General features: G+C 41.1%; 1 protein-coding gene across 3 annotated transcripts in view; it reads right to left on the bottom strand.

Annotated features, from left to right (window-relative positions):
* LOC121300936 (cAMP-dependent protein kinase type I-beta regulatory subunit) overlaps positions 1 to 22,962 on the bottom strand; it is a 197,317-nt gene that overhangs the window by 120,738 nt on the left and 53,617 nt on the right. For 2 of the 3 annotated variants that reach the window (XM_041229937.1, XM_041229938.1), the window contains exons 3-4: positions 11,808 to 11,978; positions 1,947 to 2,038 (exon numbers count right to left, since the gene is read on the bottom strand). In XM_041229937.1, the coding sequence (XP_041085871.1) occupies positions 1,947 to 2,038; positions 11,808 to 11,978 (263 nt within the window). Of the gene's footprint in view, positions 1 to 1,946; positions 2,039 to 11,807; positions 11,979 to 12,879; positions 13,314 to 22,962 lie in introns of those variants that run through there. The other variant, XM_041229940.1, reaches the window with a different exon arrangement.

The raw sequence follows: 22,962 nt of genomic DNA, 5'->3' as shown, positions 1-22,962 counted from the left end.
GATAGCTTTGTAAGTATGTACTAAATATTTTATTTAAATACATTAGCTCTATTAAATTGTAATTAAAATGCAGGTTATCTATTAGACTATAATTAAAATGAGTGCTGGGGTGAACACAGGATTTTCATGTTCGGATATTCGCTCAATTTAAATATTTGTTCGTTTTTCAAAAAGTAATAAAAGCCATTATATTGCTCTGAACACATGCAGATACAGCATTGCAGCAGGGGGAGTGGCTTTGGCCCCGTGTGTGTGCATTTTTTACAGCAAGACCTTACAATATGTAACATGTTAAAGTAGAAAAATATCCCAGGAGTAAAGAATAAAAGTTGTGTAGGCCTTACTTTACCCCAGTGAATTAACTGCAAAATAAAGGATGCCGGACACCGTATTTATTTTTTTTTCATTCCTTGCCATTGCCATTTCTTCACAGTAAACTGTGGCCATCAACATGTTTTCATAAAGCATTAACATGAGGTTTGCTTGTGCCTTTTTGTAGCTGAACAAGCAAACAAAAACTGAAATTTTACTTTAAACACTTCAAATAAAACAAACCTGGAAATGGCGTTGTAAAATGAAGGAGAAAAAAAAAAGTCACCAGTTTTTTTTTTACTATATTAAATCTCACATATCACACAGATCTTTTCCATTTGCCATTTTTGAAACTGTGTCGTAACTTCTGGTGAGGCAGTAAATAACAATAGCATTTTTGTCATTTCCAGCGAATACAAACATCTGATTGGTGTATCCTAAAAAAATGTCAAAAAATATTAAAACGCAGGTTATCTAGATTGTATTGAAAATGAAGGTTATCGATTAGATTGTATTGAAAATGAAGGTCATCTATTAGATTGCATTTAAAATGCGGATTATCGATTAGATTGTAATTAACCATTTTTCAACATAATACATTTACAACTTAAAACTGTTACACAGGCCTCTATCAATTTTCAAATCCCAGTTATTTGACATTTTAAGTCAAACAAGTAATTTTGTATAGGTAATAAATACATCAGGGGTAAAACAGAGTTGAATAAAAATATATATTATTAAATGCTGTATTTGATAATGTCTGGTGCTCAATTGTTGAAGGTATATAAATATTCATAAATCCTGTATTTATGCAAATCCATTTCAAGCAGTGTTTTTTCAAATATTTTAATATTTGTCCCACCATTAGAATTAGTATTAATATTGTCCCAGTATACCCCCTACCTGCTTCAGATCATTTGAAATGTCACTGTCCAAGCTAAGAGCTTTTGTTTACCAGTTCTTGGCTCTGATTTTTCAGATGTAACAGAACAAAAAAACAGAGACACAGACAGGAAGGGAACCCGAGGTGTTCCAAGAGATATGGTATAGTGGCACCTAATTAGTAAAGGATCAAAGGACATGACTTATAGTCTCTGCTTCATTTGTAAATAAGCCCAATGTGACAATTTGAAGCCCAAGTCCTTGTTATTGAATTAAAAGACGGCTCGTACACAGTAACCCGTTCTAATCGGACGCGAGTTTCAGTACAATCATAAATAATGCTTGATCCTCCTCACTATCACTGCTATTTTCTTCTAAAAACTACAATATTCCACTCTGAACTATGATGTTTATGTATCTGTGTTCTTTTTTTGGCTTTGATTCCTGGAAGAGTTTTGATGGTTGCTGTCATGTTCATCTTACTACTTTTCATCTTACTACTTTTACTATCTTATCGATGAAACTTTCTTTACTCGATACACTGTATCGAAATAGAGGTATGTATTTTTTGTATAAGACCAAACTCATTTTAAATGATCACTTGATCTTATAGTTGCCAATCAGGACCATCACATACTATATATCGTGATACATAGCATACTGCAACCTGCACTTCGTCATACGTGTCATTTCACTCCTAATTACATGTAAGCAAAAATGGTGGGATAGCTTCAAATCTGCAATTTTCTTACCTTCTTTCATTGTCATCAAGATGTGCAAAGAGTACATTTTTGGAAATTGCCTTGGCCAGTGCAGTCATAGTTTTGTAGTCCTTTGGTATTACCTGTAAGAAATTGATCAAACATTATTGTTTCAAGAGGGGGCTATGATAGCCATTTCAGTTCTGGGTCTGTAATTAAGTAGACCATCAAAGACCATCCTGGCACAATTCAGTTATATCTAGGCTTGCTTCTTTTCACCGTTCATTTTTCAGAGACTCACAAAATACTGCAGTATCTCTGCCCCACTCAATCACAGCTTGCTATCTGCTCAGCTCAGAAACTACTCAGAAACTGAAAGTGGAGAAACAGGTATCATGGTGTTCCAATGAAGAACCCCAGTTAAAACAATGGTTTAAATCAGTTCAGATGTCAGATGGAAACAGCACAAAACACAACTCAAAACCTAGCACTGTCACCTCCCCTGTGGAACAGCTGCAAGGGGCTCTTACACAGAAAACAGAAAGCTAGAACACAAGAAAGTCTTTAAAGTGATGGGAGCTAACACAAAAATTCTGTAACTATTACAGGTTGTAACACCTCTCTAATGTGCAGTTTGGACTGAAACACATGTTACAGTAAATTGTATTTTATTTGGTACTACACATGGTTAAGTGAAAATATTGTCAGACTCTATGCAAAACAATAAGTCTTCCTTTATTTCCTTATTTCACACATACTGAACATAGGTGAGTGTGACAGGGTAGTGTCACTAACAAGGCTGTTTCTAACAGGAAGAAGACTCAGAGACAAGAAAGCTTCAGGTTTAAAGCACTGTACATAATAAAACAAACAAACCAAACACAGGAACACACAAACAGCTGAACAAAAAAAATATATATCTAAAAAACTGCAGTTGTACACCGAGCCGCTGCTTTCAGTAAAAAATTGGGTTATTATCATAACCTTGGTTCCCTGAAATAGACATGTAACCATTACCTAATATTACCTAATGTGTATGTATCCTTAAAGACCATGATAACCTGAATAAGATCTATCAAAGCTACATGTAGTGTCTGTGACGCAGTCAACCCTGCCCCTGAAGGGCATAAAAGACTGCTGACACAAACACTGTCATCATTTTTCGTTCAAGTCTGCTGCAATATGGACACAGCGACCTTAAAGGTTAATGGTTACACTTCTATTTTAGGGAACCAAGGTTATGATAATAACCAAACGTTCCCTATCAAGTACGACATGTAATCATTACCTAATGGGTATGAATACCAAAGCTGTCGCAAGGCCACATTGCAGATCAACCGGATGGATACAAGGCTGAGCCAAAGGCTACCTTGCGTGTTACCATTAGGAACCCCATTACAAGTAGCTAGGACAGAACTCACTTCTGTTTATGTTGTAAGGGTCGACCCTGAGGCCGCCCTTAAAACTCTTGTTCCAAAGTCAGGGATTTGTGATCCACGACATTTAGCAGAAGGAACCGCGTAAAAGTATGCAGAGTAGCCCACACTGCTGCATCGCAAATGTCTCTGATAGATGCACCCTGGAACAAAGCCCAAGAAGTGGAGCGGGCAAGTTGGCTTGCTCATAGGCAGTCTTGACCGTGTCTGTAATATATTTAGACAGCTTCTGCTAAGATAGGGCTTTTCCATGGGATTTGGAATCCTAACCGAAAATAAATTGTTCAGACTGCCTCCAACTCTGTGTTCTGTCCACATAAATCGCTAGTGCCCGCACAGGACAAAGTGTATAGGAGCTGATGCTCCCGGAATGGGGGGGGATGTAAAGCCTCCAAATCCACCGACAGCTTAACATGAAAAGTAGACATGGTCTTCAGCAAAAAAGCATGGTTAGTACCAAGGGTAACCGAGGTGGCTGCCAAATAGACCTTTAGAGTAGAGGGGGATTTCCCCTCATCAAAAAGGTCATGTATAGAATTGCAGTGTAACTGCGTGGGGCATGTCCTGGGTTCGAAACCATGAGACAAGCACCATGCCTGGAATACACCCCACTTATTCCCATATTGGGAACGGGTAGAGGCTGCTCTGGCATTTTCTAGGGTGTCAGTCACCTTGTTCGATAATCGCAGATGGCTCAAATGCAGCCGTTCAGGGGCCAGACCCAGACCCATAGACTCGATGGGTTGGGGTGCCACAAAGTAAGCCATGTGCTTAACTGAGCAGGTTGCGACGCATCGGCAGTTCCCATGGCTGGCTGCTCAGGAGCTCCATCAGGGAGAATCAAATTCTCCTGGCCAGTATGGGGCTATTAGGAGCACCCTGGCCCGGTCCTGTCTGATGTTCTCCAGACATAGCGGGAGCAGTGCGAGAGGAGGAAACGCATAGAGTAGATGTGCTGGCCACAGGTGTGCCAGTGCGTCTAACCCTAGAGGTCTCCCATCTCCTTTTATGAAGAACCACAGTGTGCCAACTCCTGGGAGGCAAAGAGGTCTACCTCTGCTCTCCTGAGTCTCTCCCAAATGAGGCTCACGGCCTCAGGATGGAGTCTCCGTTCTGCACCGCTGGGGCCCCTCCTCGAGAGGAGGTCTGCAGCGCAATTGATCACCCTAGGCAGGTGAACTGCCAGGGAATGAGGGGAGGTTCTGTTGTGCCCACAGCGGAAGCTTGTGGGCCACACAGTAGAGACTGGGTGACTGCAAATCACCCTGGTAGTTGATGTAGGACCCTACAGACGTGTTGTCTGTACGAATGCGCATGTGTTTACCCCGAACCTGTTCCAAAAAGTTCTGCAAGGACAGGTCAACATGAGGTTGCAATTCAACACAGGCTGACAAGCCGTGTGGTTGAACCAAGCCTACAGGGGGAAACCCAGTGGAAGGCTGTTGGATGCTGCTGCCATCAGGTACAGAAGCCTGTGGAAAGCCACTAATGGTAATGCCCTGCCGAGCTGAAACAGTTCTAGGAAAGCAGTTATTCTCACACTTTGTCATCTGACAGGGTGGCCAACATGAACCCTGAGTCCAGGTGCACCCCTAGATAGGTAACTATCTGGATGGGCACTAATTGGCTCTTTGCATAACACACCTACAGGCCCAACTGATGTACGTGGTTGGTAACAAGCTCTGTGTGTTCATGTGCCTGTGCCGGAGACTCAGCGCAAATGAGCCAATCGTCCAGATAGTTAAGGATCCTGATGCCTCTGAGTGTCAACGGGGCCAGTATAGCCCACATGCACTTTGAAAATACGCGTGGAGCTAGAGAGAGGCCGAATGGCAGAACAGAGAACTAAAAGGTTAACCTCAGGTACTTCCCGTACACTGGTTTTATGGGGATGTGAAATTAGGCGTCCTTCAGGTCCGCCATGGTAAACCAGTCGCCTGGTCTGTTGAGCTGCAACAGCCGCTGCAAAGTCAGCATCTTGCACCGTCTCCGACTCAGATACAGGTTTACCTGTGCAAGATCGACGATTGGTCTGAGGCTGCCGTCCCTTCTTGGCACCAGAAAATACCTGTAGTAGTTGGAGGGGTCTACAATGCAAATGGCCGCTTTCGCAGCAGAGCTGCTACCTCCTGAGCCACCTGAATGGCAGCTTGTGGGTCCATGACAGTTGTTATTGTCACTCCCCGGAAGGAGGGGAGCAGTGTTGGAACTGGAGCGAGTAACCAGTTTGCACAGTGTTGAGCACCCAGGGGTCTGTGGCGCTATCCGAGTCCCCCTCCTCAGAGGGGAACTCCTGATCGGCCATCTCCTCAGAAGGGAACTCCTGATCGGCCATCTCCTCAGAGGGGAACTCCTGATCGGCCATCTCCTCAGAGGGGAACTCCTGATCGGCCATCTCCTAAGAGGAGATGATAGACAGCAGGTCTTCCTGCTGTCATTCTGCTTGCACTACTTCTTGTTGCTCTAAAGGCAAACTGGGAGTAGGTGGAGTGGTGCACTCACGCAGTAGCTCAGCTAACATGTTGCCCTGCTGGGAGATTGCTGCCCAGAGCTTATCCAGATGCTCAGAGCTCTCAGATCTCTGAGATCAGTGGCGCTTTCTCTTCCTCTTATGTGGGAAGCAGGAGGGGGAGAAAAACCAACGCACGCATCTCGGCCAAAAGCAAGACTGTTGAGCCCAGCAGCTGTGCTGGTATTTCTGTGAAAAAAACTGAAAAAATACACACAGATAAATAATTTTTCTCACCTAACACAGTAACAATTTACTTATCGTTACTTTAGTGTAATTTTCGTAACAAAAAAAAACATTTTTATTTTTAAAACTTCAACTCAGCAGCTTCATGCGGGGCACAAGGCCACTATGGGACAAACGAAAACCACAGTTGAGTGTACAATACGTGAAAGTAGTAATTAATATAAGTACAATAAATTGCATTAACAGTGTAATTACACAAGCAAAACAAATTCAGATATAAGTAAGATACTTACTTGTTCATCAATCTCTCTTGCTTTCAGGTCAGTGAAAAGAAAAATGATGACAATGTTTGTGTCAGCAGTCTTTTATGCCCTCAGGGATGAGCTCGACTGCGTCACAGGCACTACGTGCAGCTTTGATATATCTTATTCAGGTCATCACAGTTTTAAGGATACATACATATTAGGTAATGGTTACATTTCATACTTGATAGGGAATACGGTTCACAAACTCCCCTACACTGTAACAATCACTATTTACATATATACACAGCACAACACACAGGCTTTCACCCTGACACACTCCCACAGCAAGTAAATGGGGCATTTTAGAAAAGACTGTGGATTCAGCAAGTTGTATAGCAAAATCATCATCATGCAGCAGATCAATGCACTGCGAAACTGACATAAAAACGATCCGTCGTTTGACAGTGTCATTTGACAGTGTCATTTGACATCAGTATTTTTGACAGTTCCTTGGCCTTCTGTTCTTCAAACATTTCCTTTACAATTTCAATGGCACACAGCATTGTCAAATCAATCTCATCATTTAACTTGTTGAAGGGAGTTCTGTATCATCACTTTGTGGGTTTTGTTGTTTTGATGCTGATGGTCAAATTACATGTGTATATTAATCTGGTATTTTGTGTTTGTTTCTAGCAATTTTTCCTGTGCTTTGTAATCTGTCATGCCCCCGCTGAAATCACTCTACTACACCTTAGGTACCCTGAGAATGTGTTAATTTCTGCGCATGCTCATGATATGCTGAAGCAATAGGTTTAAGTGTATCATAAGCATGCAGGGAAATGAACACATTCTCTGGTTTATTTCTCGAGGACCCCTTGAAACCCCCTCAAAGCCCCCTAGGGGGCCACAGACCTCCAGTAAAAAACCCAGTAAGTGCATTACAGAATTTCCTCTATAATAAAAAAATATAAATAAATAAATAAATAAAAACTGCATGTGTGGTTATGTGGTAGACGTCTTCATGACGTCTGGGGAACCCAGAGACTCGACCTGTACCCAAACTGTGTTTCTACGGCCATGTATAGCTTACATTGTTGGGATAGCACTCATTATGGAGAAAGCCCGAAAAGCACATGAACCATTATTCTTCAGTTCGGGTTTGTAATAAAAAAAAAAGTGTGTTCTAGAAAGTTCTAGAAATGCATTCGAGTTCATCTGTGCCCTTGCCCTATAATAACCCGTATCTTATATAACTTGTTTTTGTCACGTTTATATAACTTGTTTTTGTTAGAATGTTCTAGGGATAGGGATGGTTTATTCAGAGGGCCGAGCCTCGAGGGAGTGATCTGGCCAATTACTCTCTCGCATGCAAAAGCCTAACTTGGTAAGTTATAAAGGACGGGGTTCTCCCCTGCTCTGATGAGAGTCAGCCGTGAGGATTAGCGCGCAGTCCTGCTCGGTAATTTCTTGGAGACAGCTGCTTTCTCTTACCAGGGTCGAAGGGCTCTCCCGATCCGTTTGGAAGGGTAAGAATTAGTTCAGTTGCGTCTCATGGATTGTATTGATCTGTGATTATTATAATCTTTGTATGTAACCTTGTTGGGTTGTGTCCCGTTAGGGATATCGTTATTCGCAGTATATCATCTGTGTATGTAACTGCGTGTGTGTGTGTGTGTGAAATAATAAAGGACCTTTTAAAATTACTCTGTGAAGTAATTGTCTTATTTACTTCCACATCAACTTCCTTTTAAATTTAAAGTAATTAAATTTCACACAACAGGGTTGGATCTGGCTCTACTATTACTTCAGGTTCAGGTCTGGTGGGGTTAAAACGATGACAGTTTCAGGTTGGATTGGGTTTGTAATTTTGGGCCTGCGAAGACCTCTACTATGTAGCTGATGGAAGAGACAAATAAGTAAGACATATGGAATTATTTTGTTAACTGCAATTACTTTAAAGTCACATTTTATTGTATGACTGCTGTTCTTCTGTGCACTTTTTTTAGAGACAACTTTCATTTGAATTCTTGCCACGCAATGATTTGCAAATCCCACCACTTCATTTAGTCAAGTTGAATCTGATCTACTTACAGCAAAAAGTTAATGCTACCTGATTATGAGTGGCTGCTCTCAATACGGAAGCAGGCAGTTTGCACAGAATCACTGTCACCAACTGCGCATCTTTCAGCTGATCAAAGACAGAGCTGCAAGTAGGGATGGGACGGTATAAAATTTGCACGGTATGATAACCGTTAAAAAAAAATACCATAGCAACCTTATTATCATGGTATACAGTACATCATGCAAGTTAAATGAAGAACGATTAATTTAAATCACTTAAATTACTGTAATTCACAAAAATAAAAACAACAAATCATGCTTCCTTTCATAGAATGATTTAAACATTTGATATTTAGTATTTTATGTCTTTTTTAAAAAGACAAACAATTAAAAAAAAAAAATAAAGTTGTACACTCTCAATGTTATTCTACAACTGTATTATGATCTATTATTTGCTCAAAATGACGTGGTGCTGTAGTTTTTTAAAACATTCAACGTATAAAATTAAATAAATACATACATAAATAGAATTGGGAAATTATCGGTCTTACGCTTAAAACACAAACATGTACCACAGGTTATTATTTAAAAGCGGAGATGAGTTGTTTATTTTTTTAACTGGATAAATAAAATATGTATAGCAGAAAAATATATATTTTAATACTAAAACATGTTATTGGATTTATAGCTACACGTCACGACATTGCACACTTAAGCTTCCAATGATTATTACACATGTGGCGTTTCTTCTCTTACCTAAAAAAATTGGAATAACATTATAACTTCTTCAAACAAAACTACATTGACAATAAGTAGGCTATCCTGCTGCAGTGGTGAGTCTGTGCTAATTTTAATTGAGTTCTTATAGCGCAAATTTCCACAGTTCTGCACAGTGCTGCACAGAATCGCGGAGATGTGCTGTAGACGTCACTCAACACCCACAGAAATCTGTTACTGCGGGAGGCTGGCTGCGGCTGTGAACGACATTTTATCATTATACAATTAAGCCGTGAACAGCCTTATCAACGCTATATTAATTAAATAATTTAAACAAACATAATGTACTAAATCTGTGACAAGTGATGTATAATTTTACAATAAAGTTAATGTTAATCAATTACATTAAACTTACATTGATAATCCAGACAATGTAATCCAAGGAATGTAAATTTAGTTTTACATTTAGATTTGTCTACTTTAGAAATGTAAATTTCCAGATGACACAAAAATAGGGGGAGTGGCAAACATTGTTACAGCAGCAAAGGTCATTCAAAATGATCTAGACAAGATTCAGAACTGGGCAGACACATGGCAAATGACATTTAATAGAGAAAAGTGTAAGGTACTGCACGCAGGAAATTAAAATGTGCATTATAAATATCATATGGGAGATATTGAAATTGGAAAAGGTATTTATGAAAAAGACCTAGGAGTTTTTGTTGACTCAGAAATGTCTTCATCTAGACAATGTGGGGAAGCTATAAAAAAGGCCAACAAGACGCTCGGATACATTGTGAAAAGTGTTGAATTTAAATCAAGGGAAGTAATGTTAAAACTGTACAATGCATTAGTAAGACCTCATCTTGAATATTGTGTTCAGTTCTGGTCACCTTGCTATAAAAAATATACTGCTGCTCTAGAAAGAGTGCAAAGAAGAGCGACCAGAATTATTCCGGGTTTAAAAGGCATGTCCTATGCAGACAAGCTAAAAGAATTGAATCTGTTCAGTCTTGAACAAAGAAGACTACACGGCGACCTAATTCAAGCATTCAAAATTCTAAAAGGTATTGACAATGTCGACCTAAGGGACTCTTTTGACCTGAAAAAAGAAACTAGGACCAGGGGTCACAAATGGAGATTAGACAAAGGGGCATTCAGGACAGAAAATAGGAGGCACTTTTTTACACAGAGAATCGTGAGGGTCTGGAATCAACTCCCCAGTAATGTTGTTGAAGCTGACACCCTGGGATCCTTCAAGAAGCTGCTTGATGAGATTCTGGGATTAATAAGCTACTAACAACCAAACGAGCAAGATGGGTCGAATGGCCTCCTCTTGTTTGTAAACTTTCTTATGTTCTTATGTTCTTATGTTCAAATGTAAATATAACACATTGAAAATGTGTGCTATGCTGCAAAGTTTGGAGAAGGTGTTTCTCTAAAAGCTGGGTGTGATGTCAGAAAGATAGCAGCCAAGAGCAGCCAGCACAGCAAGCTCTGGGTAAGGCAGCAATTGTAACGTGTATTCTAAGTCGTTGGCAGTTTCCTTCAAATCCATTATCAAAATACAGTATCAGTTCACAAAAATATCTTCCTCAGACACTTTGATAAGGCTGCAAGCACCATCGCTTGATTTAAAAGAAGCGTGTTTTCAGATGGAGAATGTGTTAATCGTTGTATAAAGGAATTATGATAATTGAGGTGTAGAATAAAAGGAATGGTATTAATGCTGTAATGTACCTAAACCACAGTAAACCAACCCATCCCTAGCTCCAAGCACACCATGCATAGAGTGCCACTGCCAGCAGGGGTCACAGTAGAGCTAAGGAGAGACTGGTGTGTGCCACATGTTAAAAACTTTGTACAGTATGGACACAAATAATTGAAATAGCCACTGATTAGAGAACGACTGGGATGGGGATTGTATTGCTTATTTCTTGTCACTTGGTCCCCTTACTACATATATTGGTATTTCTAAATAGATAATCGTCTCCATTTTACAAATATTTTAAGGAAGTAGAGCAGTACTTCATAATGTTCTCCTTTGTCTGGGAAAAGAGTAAAATGGCATGGCAAATGTTTTGCCTGTTAGCCTTACTCAGACTCACTAAATATCTTGGTATCTCTGAACAGATAATTGGCTTCTCTTTAAAACACTGATGAGCAATTTGATCCATTTACTACCAATGCTAAATGACTAAGTGGAGCATCTGTTCTCTATTTTACTTAGAAAATGATTTTCCTGAGTGGTGACTAACAAGGCAATACAATATTCAGTGTAGTGTTGTCCTTGGCAATCCTTATCCAGAAACCTATTTTGGAGGTTAAAATGAAGAGAGAATGTCATACCCAGCCATTCTGCATTGCTAATAAGTGGATCATATGTGGTACCACAGCACTTGTGAGATGTATTGCTCATTAAAACATTTGCATATTTTTTTAAAGAGGAGACAATGTGAATTCTCATGGGGAACTACATATTACACGGCAATAGGTAAATTTCATAGAAACCATGACATCTGTGATAACCTTGGAAAAAAAAAACAGCCTTAATAACATATTTTATGTGTCATACTGTAATGCAACCCCAAACTCAAACTTTACATCCAATGTCTTTCTGAACACAAATATTCTTGACAATTGTTGGGCAATTGTTCACAGCAATACAAGATTATGTGCTAGATTCTCAAAGCTCTTTACTCCAAATCGTCATGACCAATTACGTTACCAAGCAGTGGGCCACGTGCATGCAGGTTACCTTTCTCACATAAGACACGGCATCTTCTTCAGTATACACCTCAGCACTGACCCCCCCTCTTCTGCGACGGGCCTTCACTACGGGATTGGGGGGTGGGGGTGAAATCTCATCGTCGTGAGAATCGGACTGCGAGTTGGACTTCTGGCGAGCCAAAATTTGTTTGCATTCTTCCTAAAATGGGAATAAAAGCAAGAATCTTAATTTTAACTTAAATTGGTGTCAAAATGATATTACTTAACACCCTCTGCACAGATTGAGCACGGTTTATATAGTGTCTATTAGCGGTGTAACGATTCTTCTAGGACTAACCATGATCATTTCTGTACATGATATGTTTTAAAAGCACAACAAAATGTGAATGAAGAACAGTGTGTTTTAGAGTTGGTATGAATACATACTCTCCCTAACTATTTTATTTTAGCAAAACAGTGCATCATTAAATGATCATTTGATCCTATTATCTATCATCGTGATACTGTACATATCATATCACAATTTGTATCGTGACCTGCATATACTTATCATGACATTAGTGTATCAACTGTAAATTTTTCATATCGGCTGCTGTTTAAGCCCTCTGTATTGTTCTAACTGAATATGAATTAAGGATAAAAAAATACTGGATTTGATTTACACTCCAAATAACAAACATACTAGGTGTCTGTTAAATTAAAACTAGCACAATTCTACTGATTAGGATGGGTTTGAACTGGTCCGAAGCTCGTAGACTAGCACACTTCTATCTCACTTCTGTGCAATAAGCATATTTTACACATAATGCTGACCCACTGTGTTACTGTCCTTAATACAAAACACCTGCATGGGTATGAGGAAGAAGCCCAGACTCACTACTCCACCAGTGTCGGTATAGAATGGCTAAGAAACACACAAGACAATGGATCAAAAGCAACCCGAATTGATTCACGATTAACAGTTATTTCTGTACAAAGAATATGAGCAATGACGAATGGCAATGAAACTCAAAACACAGATTACTGCATGAATCAAACGCCTCTGTAATGTACTGTATTTCAACAACATTAATAATAACAATAATAATAATAATAATTACCATGCCATTCAGTAGCCTCCTCCAGGTCTTCTAGCTAACTCTTACTCCTACAGCAAGCCACTGTCTCAGTAGCTCTGTCACGCACAGGTGTATGTGTCTGAAATGCTCCTGCCATTACTGAACTAAGGAATCCCTGTTAAAACACCCAGCTCACGAGAAGACATCCTGCATAGCCTGTTGGACTTTAAAAATAATAAAGGCTAATAATGAGAATAATGCTGCTGCTCTCCTAAGCCTCTTGGATAGCAACTATCAAACAAACCAGACATTGAATCCTCGTTCAGACCTCGCAAGTAAACACATCACAAGTCATTTGTTGTCATGACAACGAGCTATCTCAACTGCTGTTAGAATAGACGGGAGATAATCCACAGGAGCACAACATCATTCAACCTGGCTATTCACAAGAGAGCTCTCCCCTTCTGAGTGCAAAGGAAATGCGCCACAGTCGGGTCAGCAATGAGCATCAGCCCCTGCAATAATAACAATGACGTGCATGCAGCTTTTATAGATTCTCACAACACTGCTGCATGCTCAGGCAGCCAGCTACGTCACAAGCTGTCAATGTGAGATCAAGCTTCACTGAGCACTCCTTTCTTGCAGTCTTTACTAACCCTCAGATTACATCACAATGTACCTTCCTTCTATGACATTATACACAGTACTGTGGCACTACTGCATTTGGGGGATGGGAAGGAAGAACCCAGTCCCTGGCACTAAATTCAGCTACAATGGCGCTCTTCTTTGAAAATAAAATATATGTCAGCTTGCTAGCCTAATTGAATTGTTTTACCAGCAGATAGCAGGCAGAGGGTGAAGTTAATTTTTTTGCAGCATATTTTACAAATGACAAGTGATACATCAATCTACTTTCTTCTTTCATTTAGGTAAAGACAAAAATGATCCCACACTAGATTTGAAGCTTCTTATACAGGTTTATCAGACCTGTCAACTCATAATCCATACCCGGGACTCTCACTTTTTTTTGGACACTGCATATAATAGCTGCAAATTTCTTTATCACAACATATTGTGATTGAAACATTTAGTGTGAGATCTACACTCAGTAAAATTATGGTAGCTGCTGTTCCAGTGGGGATCTTACAATTAGCGTACTTCAGTTGGGGGGTTGGGGCGAGTGATGGAATGGTGCTCAGTTTTCAGAATTAAAATGAATGGTGTTAGTGTTTCATACTTATACTACCATAGCACTTCTCTCGTAACCCCCCCTCTCCCCGCCCATGCATGGCAGCAGTGCCACAGAGTTGCTACGTTGGTAATGGATTTTAATACAACAACTTTTGTTTTATTAGTAATATGCAATATACAAATCGAAAGATCAAATTTTGCATGCAAGTGACATTTAATGTCTGTTTATGGTATTCAAACTGTTTCCTTTAACAGAGAAAAAAACGGGGAAAAAAAAGGAAAAAAAAAAACGCCAGTTAAAACTACCTTTGAATTCCTGAGTAGCGAACGAACCTTACAATACAGCCCTACCTGATATCTATTTTTGAGAACGGGGCAAACCTCTAACACAAGGGCAAAGTGTGTGTTCCCTCTGATCTTGATGAAAAAACACGCTGCAAACTGCCTTTGCTTTGAAATACAATGTTGGTGATACTTTGCCCAATCTTTTTCTGTCTGTGGTGGTCAACATAACATTAGGAGTGTGGTCTGACCTGCATGTTAGCTTTGAGCAATTCTGCTCTATCCTACAAAAGCTTGAAGTATAAAAACAATGATTATGAATGAAACCCTGCAGTCACTATGCCAAAATTGTTCAATGAATGTAAATATTTCTAAATACTGCATTAACAAACAATGTTATGGCAACAAAGCCGCTTTTTGTTAATCAGTCACAGCAAAGGCAATAGCTAGGGCTATTATTTTCTTAAAGGGAATGTCAGATGCTCCTGATTTGCTAGCAGCTTCTGACTAACACTATTTTTTCATTGGTCATCACTGTAGGAATTTTAGCAGCACCCAGCTCAAACCCCCTTCAAAATCACAACATAAAGGGGATGGCGCAATCCTAAAGCACACTGCCCGTTTTACTGCGTTTCCTCAAAATCCTTTCCCTTTTTTCACTGTGTTTCCTCAAAATCCGCCCCATCATGTTTCCAAATAGCACATTTAGGACCAATATAATTAATGTATATGCACAACAGAGAAAATGTATGGACCTGTTTTGTTAGCTGGAATTATCTGATTTCACAACTGAAAATTCCAGATTTGATTTCAGCATTTGAAATCCATTCAAACACTTTGAAACTGAAATCAGTAACATAGTTTAAGCTATTGAGAGGACATGATAGAAGTCTTTAAAATTTTAAAAGCAGCTGACATAGTTAACCTTAACCAATACTTTAAGCGCAGCATAGAAACCAGGACCAGAGGAAGCACAGCTTGAAATTACGTGGAGAAAGACTTTGTCCTATTGCTTTGGAGACACTTCTTCACAAAGAGGTTGTGGAATAGGTTACTTAGTCATGTTGCTGAAGAAAACACTTCTTCACACACAGAGTGATGAGGGTATGGAATGGGTTACCTAGTCATGTTGCTGAAGGAGACACTTCTTCACACAGAGAGTGATGACAGGATGGAATGGGTTACCTAGTCATGTTGCTGAAGAAGACACTTCTTCACACACAGAGTGATGAGGGTATGGAATGGGTTACCTAGTCATATTGCTGAAGAAGACACTGCTTCACACACAGAGTGATGAGGGTATGGAATGAGTTACCTAGTCATGTTGCTGTAGGAGACACTTCTTCACACAGAGAGTGATGAGGGGACGGAATGGGTTACATAGCTATGTTGCTGAAGGAGACACTTCTTCACAGACAGAGTGATGAGGGGATGGAATGGGTTACCTAGTGATGCTCTTGCTGCTGAATCACTTGGATCTATTAAGGCCCGATTGGAAGATGTGAGATCAATTACCTACAGTATCCACCACTTGCACCATCAAGGGCTATTTCGAGCAGTTTATATCGGGCTAAAAGAGTTTGTCATTTGCCGTTCGCATTGATTTCAATAACAAACGCACTGCTTACTGTAGTAATTGCTCTTATTACTCCACCTCGTTACCTTGCCATTCACATAGATTTAAATAAAAATGGCAACACTTTACTGTAATAAAAGCTTGGCAGATCGATCAATCAGCTGTTTGACCTTGTTACTGAGCGATTACCCCTGTACTGTACCTTGGCTATTTAATCGCTGTACACAGTGTCGGGTTTACAGTTTGAAAAAACAGCACTGACTGTAACAGCAAGTATGACCAGGACACTTTGCCTGAAACATACACCGATGATGTAAGCTTGCATACTGAGGTTTTAACACTGTGGCGTGCTATGAAGCACGAATTGCTGAATTGGGATTTTTTAGAAAACGCTGACAAAGTTTGCCATCCATACTTCCAAAAACAGACAATTCAGATGCATATCACAGAGTTTTTTGCTAGAAACAATTTGCAGTAATGTAGCCTACCTGTACTGTACTTTTTTTTTTTTTTTTTTTTTTTTTTTTTAAATATAGTCGTTGCCAATTATTTTTTTGTTATTTTCTCCCAATTTGAAAATGCCCAATTATTATTTAGATTCAGCTCACCGCTACCACCATTGCGCTGACTCGGAAGGGCAAAGATGAACACATACTGTCCTCCGAAACATGTGCCGTCAGCTGACCTCTTTTTTACACACTGCAGATTCACCATCCAGACAACCAGGAGCTACATAGCTGGAGGATAACGCAGGGGTCGCTGGTACGCGATGAGCCGAGGACACCCTTGCTGACCTAAGCCCCCCCTCCCCCACCCCGAGACGCTCAGCCAAATGAGTGCCGCCTCCTGGAATCTCCCATCCACGGTCGGCTATGGAATAGCCCAGACTCGAACTAGCAATGTCCAGGCTATAGGACGCATCCTCCACTCATGCACAGCGCCTTTACAGGATGTGCCACTTAGGAGCCTTTGCACTTACTTTTTATTACTTTCATCGGTTTAATACATCTTTTTTATTAGTGTAATAAGTGTCTTAATAAAGATTTTTAACCACATATACGCTTGTTTGTTTTGATTACTGTACTGGTGACTGGGGGACATTTTGAATGTCAGGTTATTTTGTGGGAGTTTATACCGTCCATCACTTACTGCAGGTGAATCACATTAACACAAACATGCCCATTCTAAGCAGTGGCGACTGCACTAGGAACCAGACGATCATAAACAGGCCGAATGGCTTCCTCTTTTTCTTATTTTCTTATTAAGCCTTTTCTTAAAAATACTTGAAATGAAGATGGAATGAATTCTGTCCTCAGTCAATCCAAAAGATTCTTCAAGCTTCCCTTATTAACACAAGAAAAATGCAGCAATGGGGTGTCATAAAATAATACAATTTATTCCACAAGAGAGGAGGTTTTTCACAGAACAAGTGTTGATAGACTGTCAAGGAAACATTAAATTCTGGAAGGGACTTTCCAGATTTTCCCATCCGCTAGCAGCTCCGGGAATTCTCAGCAGACATAACATAGCAGAGATTTTTGTTTCCAGGATATTTTTATTTGCTTGAATTTCTATAAATCACATAGCTGTAAATCATCATCCAGGCTGAGAGGACCGTAGTTCGTACTCATTGCTGGTTTGAATCACTTGCCATACAATTTGAAGATGATCCATTGTGCTAAATCCACTCCTGAATCCTGCTTGCTCATTTGATTGTGCAGAGTCAAATTTATCTTGAAGTCTGTTGGTGAGTATCTTGGTAAAATTGTTGTAGATTATAGGAAGTAAGCTAATAGGTCTGTAGTTCTTCAGGTCTTCATTATCTCCTTTCTCATGTAAAGTATCACTGATGTGCTCCAGTCGTTTGGCATTTTCTTTTGCTTAATACAAAATCTGTAAAAATATGCAACAGTATTTTTGTCAGTTCTTCACCTCTTTCTTTCAGAATGTCAATCTTCATTTTCACAATGCCCTCTTCTCCGGGTGCCTTTCTTGTCTTCATATGTTTGATAGCATGTTTCACTTCTTCCGGTAGAACGTCTGGAACTTCCTCGGGTTGTGTTTTTTCTGTCCCGTCTTCGTTATCTGCTACATTGCTCTTTTCAACTTGATATAATTTTCTGTAAGTCTTCGACTCTCCTCAAAACCAATTTGCAGTTCTTGATGACAGTCCCGTACTCTTGTTTGATTGCTAAAATCTGTCATTGTCCCCTGTAACAAAGTGCCCACCCCTGTGTGTATTTTCTGTATATGTTGCGTGTGGTGTGTTAAATGTTGGTGTATAGGCATTGGTACACGGGATATAAACGGGTCTGTTTCACGTGTGTTTAAAAATGTATAACTGTATTTAGGCACTGGATTTTACAGCACTTCATGTGCAAGTAAAAAGTAATATGTGAGCACGGGGAATTGCACTTTATTAATTCACGTGCAGTTGTACCGTGACCCCAATTGAATGATAGATTAGCAGTCAAGTCTCGGTACAGCTGCATGTCAGAAGACGCCATCAGGCTGAGAGACTGGATCCAGGACAATGCTGGGCTGGAGGCACTGTCCATACCCACAGCCATCCGGGACCTGTGGCTGATGGACAGGGAGCAATGGGAGGCATACAAGAGGGAACACACCCCAAACTCCCTAAAGGAAGGTGTGGAGTTGGTCCTCTGCTACCTGGAGACAGTTATAAATAGAACAGCAGCCCAGGTAGTAGGGTCTCCAGCACCCAGACGGGGGGACCGCGGGGATCCAAAGCCCGAGAGGGAGCTGTTCCCATCTCCACCAATAGAGGTTGAGTTCCTGCTGGGATCACTTCCCCTACCGTCACGACCTGGAGAAGAGGAGCAGGTGCTTCCTCTGCCTCCATCACCTTCCCCTCCAAGTGAGGGAGAGCCGCGCCAGTCCGCTGCAAGTGAGGGAGAGCCGTGCCAGTCAGCTGCAAGTGAGGGAGAGCCGCACCAGTCCCCTGCAAGTGAGGGAGAGCCGCATCAGTCCCCTGTAATAAGGGTAGACTACATGCCGCTCCCTCCTCCGCCGCCAGGAGACGACACGCCACTCCCACCTCCGCCGCCAGGAGACTGCATGCCTCCGCCACCTCCACCGGCAGGAGCAGAGCAGCAAGAGCTGCCTCTGCCTATGCCACCTCCACCGCAAGGAGCAGAGCAGCAGGAGCTGCCTCTGCCTCCTCCACCAGCAGAGGGCCAATGCCTGCTGGGTCCCTGTCCACCAGCACAGGGTGAATGCCTGCTGGGTCCCCGTCCACCAGCAGAGGGTGAATGCCTGCTGGTATCACTTCCTCCACCAGCAGAGGATGAATGCCTGCTGGTATCACTTCCCCCACCATCACAAGGAGAGGAGCTGGAGCTGCCTCTGCCTCCATTATCATCAGGAGGAGAGGAGCAGGAGCTGCCTCTCCCTTCACCAGAAGGACCAGGACTAGATGCTGGCGGTCCTCAGCAGCCCTTGCATAGGCTGCTGAGGGAAGCACGGGGAAGAATCGCCTGGCCGCAGTGGCCGTGAAGAGGGCCAACACCCACACCCCAGCTTGTCCTGACTCCCTGCTTCGCTTCGCCCAAGGATGCCTGCCTGGCATCGCCTGGGGCTACCTGTTGCTCCACATCGCTGCCGGAAGTACTGTGGTCAGAGCCCCACCAAGGGGAGCTGCCAGCTACGAAGAAAGGGGGGAGGTCAGGAGACAACCCCCCAAGCAGCCTTTCCGCTACCAGGACTACTACGGCTGGAGGAGCCAGACTGGGGACTATTAATGTCTCTGCTGACGGCATTTCCGCTGTCAGCTGGGAAGCTGCCAGCATTGCCACCAGCAGCAGAAGAGTGGCAGGAGTATGCCACCCCGCTGTCAACATTGCTGCTGACAGCCTTACGACCAGTGGGCCCCTTGAAGCCTCCGGTCCTGGCCCAGGACTTTGTGCTGGATTTTTGGGCTTTTAAGGGGGGAGGTGGCTTTGCATGGGGGGGGTATATGTGACCCGCCCCTGTGTGTATTTTCTGTATATGTTGCGTGTGGCATTGGTGCACGGGATATAAACGGGTCTGTGTTTCACGTGTGTTTAAAAATGTATAATTGTATTTAGGCACGGGATTTTACAGCACTTCACGTGCAAGTAAAAAGTAATATGTGAGCACGGGGAATTGCACTTTATAAATTCACGTGCAGTTGTACCACGACTCCAATTGAATGACTGATTAGCAGTCGAGTCTTGGTACAGCTGCATAAAGCAGCATGTTTTCACCCACTCGGGGTTGTGTGTTCGGAGAGTGGCAAACGGGATTGGAGACGGAGGTAATACGAATAATAATAAGAATAATAATAATAAGAAGAATAATAATAGTAGTCGTAGTAGTAGGAAAATATCTGCTCACCATGTTTTGTTTAGTCCGTTTTGTTTGTCTATTTATTTTGCAGAGTTTGCCGTGTCCTGTTTTTGTATTGTTACAACCGTTTATTTTCTGTATTTCCGTTTATTTATTAAATGCTGAGCGCAAGCAAGCACTCAGCTCCACCAAAATCCATCTCTCTCTTTGCTTATTTTCCTGTTTCTGGTGGTCAGACTCCGGCCGTCTTTGTGACACCCCCCACCTGACAATTAGTCTTTGTTTTGCTTTCATCATGCTTCGGTTGTGTTCACGTTTTCTCTACCAACCTACAGCTGGAACAACCTTGTATCCTCAGTAATCAACTTTCTTACTGTCTTGCAGACTTCTTACTGTCTTGTATTCAAACTTTGACCTCACAGCTGCTGTTTGTTTCATTTCCCTTCTTTTCTTCATAAGGTATTTTACCTCTTGCGTGATCTTCTGGTCGCATTTTGTACTCTGTGTTCCAGCAATGTTTTTTATTGTTTCTGCAATTACTTGCGTTACTTCCTCATAGATTTTGTTTACCTCGATTGCTTCATCTTTTTGCAGATCTTGAAGAGCACTGAATCTATTCTTCTTTTCAAGCTGAAACACCAGGTGTTGCTTCTGTTGCGTTTCTACATGTTGGATTTCGTCATCACAAGTTTCGCTCTCTCCATTGCTGTGTTTTGGTGTATTTTGCATCTTACAAGTCTCGGGTCACTTCCTGCGTTAAAATTGTTTAGTACTGAGACATCTTGTACTGTGTGCTTCATCTTAGTGAGTATGTAGTCAATTTCCTTCTTCAGTCTTTTGGGTCCTCTCCAAGGTGTTCATGAATGAATAAGTTCTTGTTCTCTGCAAATTCATTGGCCATAACTCGCCATGCTGGCCATGTGGTTCAGTGAGTGCCCCTTCCAACTTTGGCCGAGTATTTTACTCGAGCTTTCACAGCATGGTTGGACCGGCCAGAGTTAGGGAACCCCGATGTACTTCGTCTTGAGAACCCGTTTCACCCTCCTGCCACTTTGAGGTGGTGGAATTTGGACTTTAGAACTTTTGAACTAGTCAGGAAGTAGCACACACAGAAAAAAAAAGCATATATTTTCACTGTGCTTTAGTTTTTATGCACCAGAGAGGAATATTTCATCTTACATATAATCTCCTCTTTGTCAAAAACAGTGACTTCCATTTTTATTTGAGAAATAAGGCTGAGAAGTAACATGCAGTTGCGTGTGATATGTTAAGTCTTTAATCCTTAGCGGTCCATTTATTCGGCACCTGTTAGGCATGTCAGGTCCAATTTATTTTCACAAGCCCTGTTTAAAGGTATTTTTCTTCACAGTAGAACACGTTTATAAGGCACTACATATCAACAGGACAGTCAGTACTGCATCTCCAGCCAAGCCCCACCCCTCGTTCACTGCATTTATCACATCTCTCTTCATAGTAGTGCATACTGATAAATCCTCTCCTGATCACTCATTTTATACACCAAACTCCTCAATAATGTGATCCAAGTCATTATTTTATAACTATAACATCTCAAAAAGCTCTGCATAAGTCTGTGGTATTTTTTAAGTGCTGGATGTGGAAGCAGCTATCTTGTTTTTTTTCTGTCCATTTCTGTGGTGCAGGGCCTCTGTCTATTGCTCACATTCACTCCTTTTTTTTTTTTTTGGCTTTTTTTGGCTCCTATAGGTCTCACTCAGCCATTGAAAGGTTTTCTCTGCTTTTCCCAGAGAAACAATGACTAGAGACCTGTGCTTGACGTCTTTTTGATGATGTTGGACATCAAATCGGAAAGGGAAAATTGTAATGTCGGACCTGGTCCTAGCCCGCAAAGGGTTAAACAAACGAATTACCGGCTTGCAACATTGCTAAAATACACAAAAAATGACTGGGTAAAACTTCAAATGTAGTGCTGCATGGAGAACCAAAAGCAGAAAAGTAACACGTAGACAAAGCGAAGAAACACAAATGCATTACTTGTTAAATTTAATGTATTTTCACAGAATTATTTAAGCTACATAATTATTTATTCACATTCACCTTACCTCACTAGATTTTGAGCATTGTTGAAAGAATATACAGTTGAGTATTACAGTAAACAAAAACAAAATAGATATTCAGTTTAAACTGACGTGCAGTACCATAGCTACCATACAAAATAGTAATTAAATACATACATAAATAACTGACCTAGATGATTTTTTGAACTTAGGTAACAAAACCAAAGCTAAATTAATATAATTCTGCCCCTGAACTTAAAAACAACGGTTAGTCTTTACTGACTACACAGTATTCTTCAGCTGTTGAGCAATATTTACAGCAATGTGTCTTTCAGGCATAATTGCAGTTTGCAATACTTGGACTTGAGTTATATAATGTGCAGTAGCAATGACGTAAGCATCCATTGTCACCGATGTCCAGACACAAGCTGACTTTTTAAGTGGTCATACTCACATAGAAATTGGACGTACGTCTTTTGCAATGAATTCTATTAGTTTTTTCCGTTATTTCCTCTTTACGTCTTTCATTTATTGGACGCTTCCAAAATTCTAAAATGTTTGTGGGTCACTTGCGCTGACTACAGTACCAATTGCTACTTGACTATCAGCGAACACGTTTAACAGTTTGCGGTCCTGTGTCGGACTAGGTCCGACATTATAATTTTAACTTTCCAGTCCAATGCCGGATGCTGTCCGACATCATCAAAAAGA

Source organism: Polyodon spathula, chromosome 26, assembly GCF_017654505.1.
Source record: "Polyodon spathula isolate WHYD16114869_AA chromosome 26, ASM1765450v1, whole genome shotgun sequence".
In the NCBI taxonomy this organism is placed as follows: domain Eukaryota; kingdom Metazoa; phylum Chordata; class Actinopteri; order Acipenseriformes; family Polyodontidae; genus Polyodon; species Polyodon spathula.
The sequence above is the reverse complement of the archived record's forward strand: the minus strand, read 5'-3'. Positions and strand labels throughout refer to the sequence as shown.